This window comes from Gastrolobium bilobum, unplaced genomic scaffold (assembly GCF_033153095.1).
Source record: "Gastrolobium bilobum isolate Gb01-03AN ecotype WA unplaced genomic scaffold, APGP_CSIRO_Gbil_v1 utg741855, whole genome shotgun sequence".
NCBI classification, from domain to species: domain Eukaryota; kingdom Viridiplantae; phylum Streptophyta; class Magnoliopsida; order Fabales; family Fabaceae; genus Gastrolobium; species Gastrolobium bilobum.
Window position 1 is genome coordinate 1 of NW_026900073.1, and position 13,155 is coordinate 13,155.

General features: G+C 42.7%; 1 protein-coding gene across 1 annotated transcript; it reads left to right on the forward strand.

Annotated features, from left to right (window-relative positions):
* The first annotated feature begins 10,315 nt into the window (after positions 1-10,315).
* On the forward strand, positions 10,316-11,086 carry LOC133295208 (uncharacterized). Its single transcript, XM_061494006.1, has one exon. It carries the CDS (start codon positions 10,316-10,318, stop codon positions 11,084-11,086), a length of 771 nt encoding a protein of 256 aa, XP_061349990.1.
* Positions 11,087-13,155: the final 2,069 nt, after the last annotated feature.

A 13,155-nucleotide genomic window follows, 5' to 3' on the forward strand; every position in this document is an offset into this window, starting at 1 on the left:
GCCTGCTGAGGATCGTGATGTGATTGATCGTTGGCTGAATGCTTTCAGGAAGCATAAGCCACCTGTGTTTAAAGGGTCTTTGGACCCTATTGCTGCGGCGAGATGGCTGGAATCGCTGGACAAGATATTTCGGGTCATGCAGTGTACAGACCCACAGAAGCTGATGTTCTCGACTTACATGCTGGAGGGCGATGCCCATGAGTGGTGGACGAACACCTCTCGTGCTTTTGAGATGCATATTCGTGTTTTGACGTGGCCATTCTTTGAAGAATGCTTCTTGGGAAGATACTTTACCTACGATGCGCAGGAGAGGAAGCAGGGGGAGTTTGCGCACTTCCGGATGGTTCCTTCTACTCCGATGTTTCTGGCTGCTAAGTTCCGCAGAGGACTTAGTGAGGTGATTGCTGAGCATATTGCTGGAGCTGCTTCGAGGGATTTTGGTACACTGGTTCAGCAGTGTAAGGACATTGAGGATGTCTGCATTGCGACCAAGGCCAAGAGGGCCAAGGTCGACGAGACCAAGGGGATTGTTAGTTCCACTCCTGCTCCTACTTCTTGGAAGGACATGAAGTTTGCTGGGAAGGGCAAGGGTAAAAAGTTGGCGACTAGGTAGGCGCCTGGTCAGTTCAAGAGGACTGCTTCGCAGCAGGGGAGTTTTGCTAGGCCTCCTTCCACTCCGAGATGTGCGGGGTGCGGAAAGGAGCATGCTGGTCGTTGTGCTTCGGGTCAGCTGATCTGTTTCTAGTGTGACAAGGAGGGCCACTTATCTAGAGACTGTCTGTCGTCGACGGCGAGAGCTGAAGCTGTTCAGGCAGTTCCTTTGCAGATGGTTCCAATGGCTTCTACTTCGGCACCTGCGGTGCCACCTTCTGTTGGGCGTGTGTACACCTTGGATAGGCAGCAGTCGGACCGCGCTCTGAACCTTGTTAGAGGTACTGTGTATATTGGTGGTATTGCTGTTGATGCATTGTTTGATTCTGGGGCTACGCATTCGTTTGTTGCTACCCCGATTGCTTTGGGGCTTGAGTTGCCCATGTCTGTGCTTTCTCCACCGTTGCAGGTGACTACCGCCACCGGAGAAATGTGTGATTCTACCACTGTACATCGCAATGTAGCGTTTCAGTGGGATGGCCGTGAGTTCTCGGTAGATCTTATAGGATTGCCGATGACCAACTTGGAGATTATTCTGGGCATGGATTGGTTGTCTAGAAACTATGCACTGATTGATTGTTGTGCAAAGCGCGTGGTGATGTCTCCGTGTGATTCCACAGCTAGTTCCTCGCCATATATTTCATTGCTGCAGGCTAGGAAGGCCTTGAGAGCAGGGGCATTCGGGTATGTCATGTTGGGAGGTTTGGTGAGTGAGACACAAGAGGATATCACTGGCATTCTTGTGGTGGGGGAGTTCCTCAAGGTGTTTCCTGAGTTCGCCATAGCGGGAGATAGAGTTCTCCATTGATTTGTTGCCTGGTGGGGGGCCGATTTCATTAGCTCCATATCGGATGTCGCCACCGGAGTTAGTTGAGCTGAAGAAGCATATTGAGGATCTTTCAGCGAAAGATTTCATCCGACCGAGTGTGTCTCCTTGGGGAGCACCGGTCATCTTTGTGAAGAAGAAGGACGGGACAATGCGATTGTGCATCGACTACCGGCAGTTGAACAAGGTGACGATCAAGAACAGGTATCCCATTCCTCGGATTGATGATCATTTGGATCAGCTCAGGGGCGCTTGTGTGTATTCCAAGATTGATCTCTGGTCCAGATACCATCAGATTCGGGTGAAGCCGGAGGATGTCCCTAAGACCGCATTTTGTTCGAGATACGGTCACTTTGAGTATTTGGTGATTCCTTTTGGACTCACAAATGTGCCGGCAATGTTCATGGATTACATGAACAAGATTTTCCAGCCGTATCTAGATCAGTTTGTGATCGTCTTTATTGACGACATTCTGATTTACTCCAAGACTGAGGAGGAGCATGTAGAGCATCTGAGGATTGTTCTGCAAGTGCTGAAGGAGAAAAAGCTTTATGCTAAGCCTTCTAAGTGTGAGTTTTGGCTCAAATCAGTCAAGTTCCTTGGGCATGTGATTTCAGCGGATGAAGTTGCAGTGGATCCCAACAAGATTGAGGCCATACGGGATTGGGAGAGGCCCAAAACAGTCACGGAGGTGAGGAGCTTCTTAGGTTTGACAGGTTACTATCGGAGGTTCATCAAGGGTTTCTCCACGATGGTTCGCCCTTTGACTCGCCTTACCCGAAAGGAGACTCCATTTGTGTGGACTCACGAGTGTGAGGATTGCTTTCAGGAGTTGAAGGAGAGATTGACTACATCACCTGTGTTGATCCTTCCTGATCCTGAGGAGCAGTTTGAGCTTTTTTGTGATGCTTCTGGAAAGGGGTTGGGCTGTGTGTTGATGCAGTCTGGTAGAGCTGTTGCTTTTGCTTCGAGGCAGTTGAAGCCTCATGAGGAGAACTACCCGACTCATGATTTGGAGTTGGTTGCGATTGTGTTTGCTTTCAAGATTTGGAGGCATTACCTGTTCAGTATGCAGTTTGCGGTGTTCAGTGACCACAAGAGCTTGAAGTATCTGTTTGATAAGAAGGAACTGAACATGAGACAGAGGAGATGGATGGAGTTTCTGATGGACTACGACTTTGAGTTGAAGTACCATCCTGGCAAGGCCAATGTGGTAGCTGATGCTTTGAGTCGGAAATCCGTGAATCTATCCAGTTTGACGATGGGTGACTTCGACCTCATAGAATAGTTTCGAGATCTGAAGGTGACCACCTTGTTTGGGGGTTCACTTCTCGAGATGGAGACTGTGAGAGTCAGGAATGAGCTTATGGAGAAGATCCACGAGGCGCAAGTGCAGAGAGAGGGTCTCGACTACGTGAAGAACCAAGACAGTGTGTCCTGGAATGAGGATTGACTTCTGTTGTTTCAGAAGCGTGTGATGATTCCTCGAGGTTCTTTGACCGAAGAGGTTATGGCAGAGGCCCATAAGGGACATTTTACTGTTCACCCTGGTGCTACAAAGATGTACCAAGACCTGAAGAGGAATTTCTGGTGGCCAGGAATGAAGAAGGACATAGTTGTTTATGTGTCCAAGTGTTTGATCTGCCAGAAGGTGAAGATTGAACATCAGAAACCGTCTGGTAAACTTCAACCTCTTGAGATTTCAGAATTGAAATGGGAGAGCATTTTCATGGACTTCGTTGTGGGTTTGCCGAAGACTCAGGTTGGCTGTGACTCGATATGGGTCATTGTGGACAGACTGACGAAGTCTGCCCATTTTCTTCCAGTGAAGGTGAGCTTCACTACTGAGCAGTTGGCCAAACTATATGTTCGCGAGATCGCGAGGCTTCACGGGGTGCCCGAGAGTATCATCAATGATAGGGACCCGAAGTTCACATCTCGATTTTGGGAGGCGCTGCAGGGAGCTTTTGGTACTCAGTTGAGATTGAGTACAACCTATCACCCTCAGACTGATGGACAGACTGAGCATCCAGACCTTGGAGGACATGTTGCGGGCTTGCACGTTGGAGCAGGGCTCGACATGTGATATGTACCTTCCATTAGTGAAGTTTTCGTATAAAAACAGTTTCCATGCTAGCCTAGGCATGGCACCCTACGAGGCGCTCTACGGTAGGAGGTGTCGTACACCTACCTGCTGGTCTGAGGTTGGGGATCGTGAGTTGTTTGGTTTGGACTTTGTCTAAGATACCACCCTGCAGATCTATATGATTAAGGAAAAGCTGAAGCAGGCGCAGAATCGCCAGAAGAGCTACTACGATGTCAAGCATCGTCCACTGGAGTTCAGTGAGGGTGAGCACGTGTTTGTGAGACTTTCACCTGTCACCGGTGTTGGACGGGCACTCGGAGTAAGGAAGCTGAGCCCGCGGTTTATTGGGCTTTACCAGATTCTTGGTAGAGTAGGACCTGTTGCCTACCGGCTTGCCTTGCCTCCGAACCTAGCCAACATCCACGACGTGTTTCACGTGTCTCAACTTCGCAAGTATGTAGCGGATCCTTCGCACGTGGTGCAACCGGATGATGTGGATGTTCGAGAGAACTTAAAGACTCCCGTCGGACCATTCAAGATTCTCGAGCGTGGCGAGAAGCAGCTGAGGAGCAAGATCATTCCGATGGTCAAAGTGCAATGGCCAAGAAGAACTCCTGAGGAGTGTACCTGGGAGAGAGAGGACAAGCTTCTCTGACAGTATCCCGACTTCCGAGACAGGTATATTCAGATTTTGAGGACAAAATCCTAAAAAAGTGGGGTGAATGTAAGAACCTGCACCGTTAATTAAGGAAATTAAGTAATTAATTATGTGAAATTAGGAAATAATTCCATAATTGACCATAATAATTATTATGAGTCTCTAATAATTATAGTAAGTGAGTAAGAATGCTGAAAGTCATTTTTCAGAAGAAAAATGCAGATACCGGTTCTGCTAGTCGGTATAAATGCGTACCGAAAAAGTATTCCGGAAAATTATAATAAGTGCATGATAATTACTAGAATAATATGTAGGACATGTAAAACAAGTTTCAAGTCAAAATAATAAGAACTGTTGCCAGAAACTGGTACTGGCTATGAAAAGCGCGTACCGGAAAGGTGCTCTGAAAATTATAAGAAAAATATGATAATTCTTGTAAAATTGAGTAGGTTAAGAATCCAAAGTTTGAGATTAAAATGCTAAGCATAACAATTAAAGTTAATACTGTGTGTTTAAGTGTTAAACCGCCTATATAAGCCTTAGTGGGCACTAAACCCTAGGCCATGTTGTGCCGTCTACGTGAGTTTTTGCTGAGCTTGAAGTCAGCCACCCTTAGCCACCTTCTCCTCCATTGTTGTGAGCCAAGGAGCTTCCTTTCACCTTGGTTTCTTCTGCAAAACACCTTGGGTGAGTGGGAAACACTTGGGTGAGGGTGTTGTGAGCTCCATTTCTGAGTTGGTGGTTTGTCTTGAGTGCTTTTGGTTGCTGACTTGGGAGGTTGAAGTTGTTGAGCTATTGTTGTCGCATTTTGAGGTGCAAGAAGCCTTCTTTGTGAAGAAAGGGCCAAGCTTTGGTAGCATTTTCGTGCACCCTTGAAGTCAGTACCTTAGAGCTGTTGTGTGAGCTCCAAGAGCAGCCCTTTGCCTCTGTTTTGAACCTTGGTGAGTTGTACCGACCTTGGTCTTGATTTTTGTTGCTTAAAGATGAAGTCTTGGCATGTTTAATGAATTAAACAAGTAACCAACTGTCATATGAACCTCAATGAACCTTAAAGATGCATGTTTAAGCTTCTAGAAGTGTTAAAAATAGAACCTTGGAAGGATATCTTCGTAAAATGCAGAAACTGCATTCTGTCGCGAAATATCCGGATATTTGCCGTGGAATATCCGGATATGTCCGGATATATTGATATCCGGATATGGATATAGGGATATTGCAAGAGGATATCCGGATATTGATATCCGGATATTGCCTGTGAGATATCTGGATATTGGATATCCGGATATGTCCCCGAGGAATATCCGGATATTCTGGGTTTGCGAGGAACTGTAGCGTACTGTTCATCCAGAACTGATCTATGGATTTGTGGACCCTAGTTTAAGGAAGTTGAACTTCTGTAATTAAATAATGTAAGTCAGAATCATGTGATTAAGGGCTTATGGCTTGGTGAGAAGCCTTAAGACATAAAACGTAATGAAAAGGCGTTGTCTTTATGTTGTATACTTGTAGAGTATGATTGTTGATGTATTATTGGTCCATAACAGATTGTGAATCTGCTGTGTTTGGATTTTGAGCTGTGGACTCTTGGCTTTGGGTGTTAGCTTGCAAGGTAAGCTTTCGTGTCCTCGGTTTAGCCATGTTGTGGTTCCACCATGTCCCATGAAAGTATGGGTATATGCATGCTGTGTTACATGCTTTGGATATTTTGAAATGATTTTGAGCTGATATGTGCAATGGCTTATAATATGTATGTGTTGTTTCCACTTAGTCGGTAAGCTTGAGTTTGTGGCGTCATACAAGATGGTGAGTCCGTGCGTGGGTGCAAGTAGCGTCTTGCATATTGTGTGGGTAATAGACGTATTCCTGCACTTCTCTGATCAGTAGAATAGTATTGACACAGATGACATGATTATCTGCTGCATTGCACTGTTTTAGAAATGATATTGATGAACTGCTTTTAAACTTATATTGCACATGTAAGTGAGCTTGGGGTGGAAGATCCTTGAGGACCCCTTGTCTTACTGAGATTTCTTGTTTAGAGATCTCACCCCACGTTTGGGGAATGCTTATTTCAGGTTCAGGTAGTTTGGTGACTGATGCCTCTGGCGGCAGGAGGCCAGAGCTTAGCTGATTATGTTATTACTGCTTATTTGCTAGCATGACTGGACTGGAAGCTGTTTATGTTTTCCGCATTATTATTATGTTGTTGATGTTGAGACTTATGTTGGGCTTTGTTGCCTTATTTGGGTGAGCATGGGAGTGTCCATGCCACTATGTTGTTAGTACTTTTAAGTTGAGTTGTATAAACTGATAGTTGGTCCGGTCTACGTGTTGTAGTTCCGTGACTAGAGCCATACATTATGTTATTTTAATGAATGAGGTATTTCAGTTAGCTATTTTATTGCAATTGCATACAGGCGACGTTTTGAAAATGATTAACTAATCAAGTTGGTAATGATTAATGACGTTATAATTGAAAAGAAATAGATATTCTGTATTTTTAATTAAGCGCAGCTTAATACGATAGTATGATAACATAACCGGATATATACGGGGTGTTACAGAGACGCATTTAATGCACCTGCTCCATTCATTTAATGCTTCTGTACACTTTGCAGGTAACGCAGAGTTAAAGACTTCTAAAAAGCAAGGCGGTGCACCAACTGAGCAGCTGGAAACGTGAAGAACAGAGAATCAAGTGTTCTCATTGGCTGAAAACAAAAGCAAAGCATGGGAAGGTCTGCAAACAACGGCTAATCATCACCAAATCCTGTTCCATCCAGCAATTCACGCAAGCTTCACACTCTGCTGCCACAGTCCCGTCCCCTCATTCAAGCAACTAGCTCCAAAGGAATTACAGCCTTGCCACTCCTCTTCCATCTATAAATAGGACCACCCTAACACAAAAACATCATCGAATCCTGGAGGGTTTGCAGTCCGAAAGGAAGAGATCACTTAGTAGTAGTTAGTAACTTAGTTTAATTTTAAGTTGTAATTGTAGTTAAGTGACAACCCCTCTTCTCTTTTCTGTAAACAACCATCAAGACTCCTCACGAGCAAATACCCATCTTTCTCCATTTTCTGTTTCTTTTTGTAAACTGTCTTTTAAATTAATATATGTGTTTTTCTCTTCGTTCCAATCGTTATCTCTTGACTGAATCTCGGGTCTATGTGATCTCAGTTGAGAATAATTATGTTTAAACTATCAGCCATGAGCTGAACTATATGTGGAATGGGTAAACTGTGAAACTCTTAAAGAACTGTTTTCAAAACTCTTGACCTAAACTTTTTGTATTTCTTTGGCTAAGTAAGCTATATTCATTGTGTGCCAATGGAAATTGGGTACATACTGAGAAAGGTGTTAGTATATAGGTGTCCAAGAGACAATCTGTTTTATCAGATGAACACCTTTTTCGAAGTGGTATTTCATGATTTATAAATTTGAGCAAACTTTATCTTTATCATATTTATGTCTCGCCAATATTTTATTGTTAGTACGTGAAAAAAGATAAAGACCCTATGAATAGAACAGGTGTTCACTCGGGGATCTATGATAGGGATCATGATCATGAGGACTCGAGGACACTGTATGTCTATTATCTAAAATCTGTTCCTGGTCTTGAATCACAAAGAAAAGGTATTGGTGATCTCAATAAGACTAGTACGACGTCATTTACTTGTATAAAGATACGAGGTAGGAACCTCATGGAATGCAGGCATGGTGATGTTTAGATGATGTCGTGGGTGGATCTGTTAGAGAACAGATAGCACTGAACTGACCCACCGAGAGACTCCACAAGGATTCATTATAGAGAGTATCATTGGATTTGTAAAGTCTCTCATCGTTTGGTAGTGCAGATCGTCCTAGACTTAAGGATGTCATCGAATACTATGTCCTAGAGTTATACTTTGACTGTACAACTTTATCCGCCTGAAAAATGGGGAGAACAGTGTACTCTTGGGTATGACTCGAATACATGAGTATAGATGAACATGCCGAAAGGACTTCACAATCCCCTATAAGGGATTAGTCGTTCACAAGACCGGTAGGGCTTGGATGACTTCTAGTTGACTCGGGAATCTATGTATAGTAAGAGATCATGAAGAGTCATGATCTATCTTAGAGTCAATGGAAGAAGATTCCTAGTTCCTGTGAAATATTATATTTAGTCAATAAAGAGAGATGATACTCTATCCTTGCTCTCGACTAAATGTGAATGACGTTGCGAGGGAAGATGCCGGCATGGTATCCAAATTAGTAAGATAGATCACTTGATCAACTCAATTAGTTCTGGGGCTGCAGAGCATTGCTAGTGTCTTATGTGGTCATTAGATAAATTGGGCCTGTTAAAAGAGTTTAATTGATTCAAGTTTATTTATGTCAGTGACTAATTGAGCCTAATGGGTCACACACTAAGGTTATTCTTGATTGCTTACACTTAGCAAGTTTGGACCAATAAGTGTTATTGGGTTTTTCAAGACTATAGGTGTAATTGGGTTGGAGTTGAACTCCAAGTCCAATATCATCATGCGCCTTTGGACTATTAGTGAAAGATTAATTTTTCTATTAATAAGCCCAAATGTGTTAGTAGGCCCAATACGGTATTGGGCCATGAATCCTAGCAAGTCAAATAGTTGACTTGGCCAAAATAAGTTTTTGACGCAATTCGAAATTTGAATTTGAATTTTGAATTTTCGAATGTCGAATTTGAATTCAAATTTAAATTGCGGGCTAGGATAAAATCGAATTTAATTTAAATTCAAGAGGTTAGGTAATTAAGGATAGTTTTGAATTATCCTTATCTGTATCTAATATGATTAGATAGAGATTTATTATTTCTATTTTATTTGAATTATGAATTTAAATAAAATTATATTTAATGTAACGTCTGTCTCTTAATGCTGATTACGGGATTTGATGAGGAAACATTAATGTAACGTCCATCTCTTAATGCTGATTAAGGGATTTGATGAGGAAACGTTAATGTAACGTCCATCTCTTAATGTTGATTAAGGGATTTGATGAGGAAACGTTAATGTAACATCCATCTCTTAATGTTGATTAAGGGATTTGCTGAACCACGTTAAAGTAACGTCTTTTTCTTCAGATCAAGATATACAGCGCCTCTCTGGACTAAAATCCTAATTTTTGGCCGCCCCTCTTTCTCTTCATCTCTCTTCCTCCATTATTGGTCCTCTCACATAACCTCAAGACAACATTACAGTCTTGAGAAAAATAAACAAAAGCACTTGAAAGCCTCCACCTTGCCGCAGCCTAGCGAGCTTCCAAGGAAAGGGAGGGTTCAGGGAGAAAGCGTTTCTCAGAAGCAACCATGATCATCCACCATGTGTTTGATTTTCAAAATTTAAATGTTTTATTTTGAATCTCAAATATCGTATTGCGACTAGTATGCATGTTAATATTAGACGCGATAACCCTACGACTAGTATGCATGATTAGAAAAGCCGCTAAAACTGAACTATGTGATAGTTAGTTTTGTATATCTAATTATGCGTGCAATATAAAACGGACAATTAACGATGAGACCGAAAATGAACCCTCACATAATATTATCTAGCGCATTAGATTGCCTCCCATCATCGGTGGAACTCATAGCCCTTCTACATGGTAGTGCTCTCTAGCTCAGCTAAGACCTGTTATTTCGTTGGGAACGATGCCATTCGAAGTGTACGACATTTAGGGTGATGGTTTGTGCTAGACTAAATGTGTAGTCTGCAGGCTCAGCCGGGTCTATGCATTTAGGGCAATGATGCCAGGTTGTTACATAGTGATGTGACACAAAGTGACAAAGAGTTGTCAACCTGATGATCTAAGAGAAGACATAGAGATGTTGTTGATTAGATCAACCCACTAGACAAGTTACTTTTGCAGGCTCAACCAGAAACTAATGAATTTAGCCGTTCTCTTAGCCCGCTACGGATGTCTTTGTGAAGGATAACCCTAAATCAATCACTGAGGGTCATTGACTTTAGAAAAATAGTGGGAGAACCATATACGTTTAAAAGTCTCCGTATTTGGTTATTAATCATGAAATACTTATGTATGTTTATCTTTATTTTCAGCAATTGAGTTATGGCCGGAAATTTTAGTTTACACTCTATTCTGGATGCTAATAAGTTAACTGGTCCAAACTTCACGGATAGGTATAGGAATGTAAAAATTATTTTACGTTCTGAAAAGATAGCGTACGTCTTGGATTCTCCTGTTCCTGTTGCCCCTGCTGAAGGGCAAGATGGGCATGACCAGTATGACTGGGAAGCTCATAGACAGCATTTGGCGGACAATGAACAGGCAGTATATATATTGCTTGCGTCTATGTCTGTGGAGCTTCAGCGTCAGCATGAGCATATGAATGCTCCCTCCCTTATCTTGCATTTGCAGGAGCTTTATGATAAGCAAGGGAGGGCTGAGCGTTTTGAAACCTCCAAGGAGCTGTTTGGCTGCAAAATGATTGAGAGCACTGCGGTTGGACCGCACGTCCTCAAGATGATTGGGCTGATAGAGAAACTTGCTTCTCTGGGTTTTATCATGGACCATGAGTTAAGTATTGACTTAGTCCTGCAGTCCTTGCCGTCTTCATTTAATGGTTTTGTGGTCAACTACCATATGAATAAGGTGGAGACAACACTCCCAGAATTATTGAATCTCCTGACCACTGCTGGGGGTGCTGTTAAGAAGAACATAACCCAAGCTCTTCTGATTGGCGGTTCTAAAAAGGCTAAGGGTAAGGGCAAGTCTGTAGAGACAGACAAGCTCAAGCCCAAGAGCAAGCCCAAAAAGAAGAAGGGCAAAGACAGGGGTAAAGGAAAAGGGAAGTCCAAGGACAAGGCTAATGTTGTATGATTCCATTGTCAGAAGGAAGGACATTGGAAGAGGAACTGCCCATTGTACCTTGCGAGCCTCAAGGAAAAGAAGCATGGTGATGCTTCCACCTCTGGTATGTTCACTATAGAAATTAATTTTTCAAGTGTTGATTGAGCTTCATGGGTATTGGATACTGGCTGTTGATCTCACATCTGCAATTTGTTGCAGGTACTAAAGAGTCCTAGGAAGCTGGAGAAGAATGAGATCAATCTCCGCGTCGGGAATGGAGCAATAGTTACTGCTCTTGCTGTTGGGAATGTGGATCTTATATTTCCTACGGGCCTTTCTTTACATTTGAATAATTGTTTCTATGTTCCGTCTATTTTCCGAAACATTATTTCTATTTCTAGTTTGGAACAATCTGGTTTTCACTTTATAATAAAGGATGGAAAGTTTTCCATCATTAAGAATGATCTTGTTTATGCTTGTGCATCGAGGGTGAATGGATTGTATGTTTTGGATTTAAATACGGATAGTGACATTTTTAGTATTCAAACTAAGAAGCCAAGATTAGATAATCGATCCTACCTTTGGCATTGTAGATTGGGACACATTAATGAGACAAGACTGTTTAGACTCCATCATGATGGTTATCTAGATTCCATGGATTTTGAATCCTATGGGCTTTGTGAGTCTTGTTTGGCTGGTAAAATGACGAAAACCAAGGTTGAGAAACTTGCGAGTCAATGTTACTAGAACTCATTCATTCTGATGTTTGTGGGCCTTTATCTACTCAGGCGAGAGGAGGATACTCCTACTTCATTACCTTTACTGATGATAAGTCTAGATACGGATATGTGTATCTTATGAGACACAAATCTGAGGCCTTTGAAAAGTTCAAAGAGTTTAGGAATGAAGTAGAGAAACAACTTGGCAAGATGATTAAGACACTTCGATCTGATCGGGGTGGCGAATATCTGAGTCAGGAGTTTCAGGATTATCTAACCTTACACACCACATCAAAATGGTGTGTCAGAGAGGAGGAACCGAACCTTGTTAGACATGGTACGATCGATGATGAGTAGTACGAAGCTCCCAAAATCGTTTCGGGGATTCGCTCTGCATACGACGCTACACCTACTAAATAGGGTTCCGTCGAAATCTATTCTGACTACTCCTTATCAGATACGGAGGGGCCGGAAACCCAACTTGAGTTATCTCAAGGTATGGGGTTGTCCAGCTTATGTCAAGACCCTAGCACCTGAAAAGTTAGGAGCTAGGAGAACGTTGTGCTACTTTATAGGTTATCCCAGAGAAACTAAGAGATACTACTTTTACTACCCTGAGGACCAAAGAGTCATTGTGTCAAAGAATGCTGGTTTTCTTGAGGAAGACCTTCTTTCTCAAGAAGATAGTGGGAGTAAGGTAGAACTTGAAGAAGTTCAAGACCTACATGAACAGATAGCGGAACCCGAGTCTGTTGATCAGGCGATGCCTCAACTAGAGGCCGTAGACACCCAGCCTCGTAGGAGCACTAGGGCTAGTCATCCACCTGAGAGGTACGACTTTGTGATTGAGAATCAGCAGACCGTTGAGGAAGACGAGCCTGCTTCTTACACTGAGGCCGTCTAAGATGTTGATTCCTCAAAATGGCAAGAAGCCATGGAATCTGAAATAGATTCAATGCATCAGAACAAGGTATGGACCTTGGTTCCACCACCTGAGGGAATAGTTCCTATTGGGTGCAAGTGGGTTTTCAAAAGGAAGACTGATGCTGATGGCAACATCCAAACCTATAAAGCTAGGTTGGTTGCGAAGGGTTACCGTCAAAGACAAGGAATTGACTTTGAGGAAACTTTCTCGCCTATTGCCATGATCAAATCTATTAGGATCATGCTAGCGATAGCCGCATATTATGATTATGAAGTTTGGCAAATGGATGTCAAAACCGCCTTCTTGAATGGTTTCTTGAAGGAGGAAGTGTATATGACACAACCTGATGGTTTTGAGTCCAAAGGCCAAGAGCATATGGTATGCAAACTTCAGAGGTCAATATATGGGAATAAGCAAGATTCCAGCAGCTGGAATCTTCGTTTTGATGAAGTTGT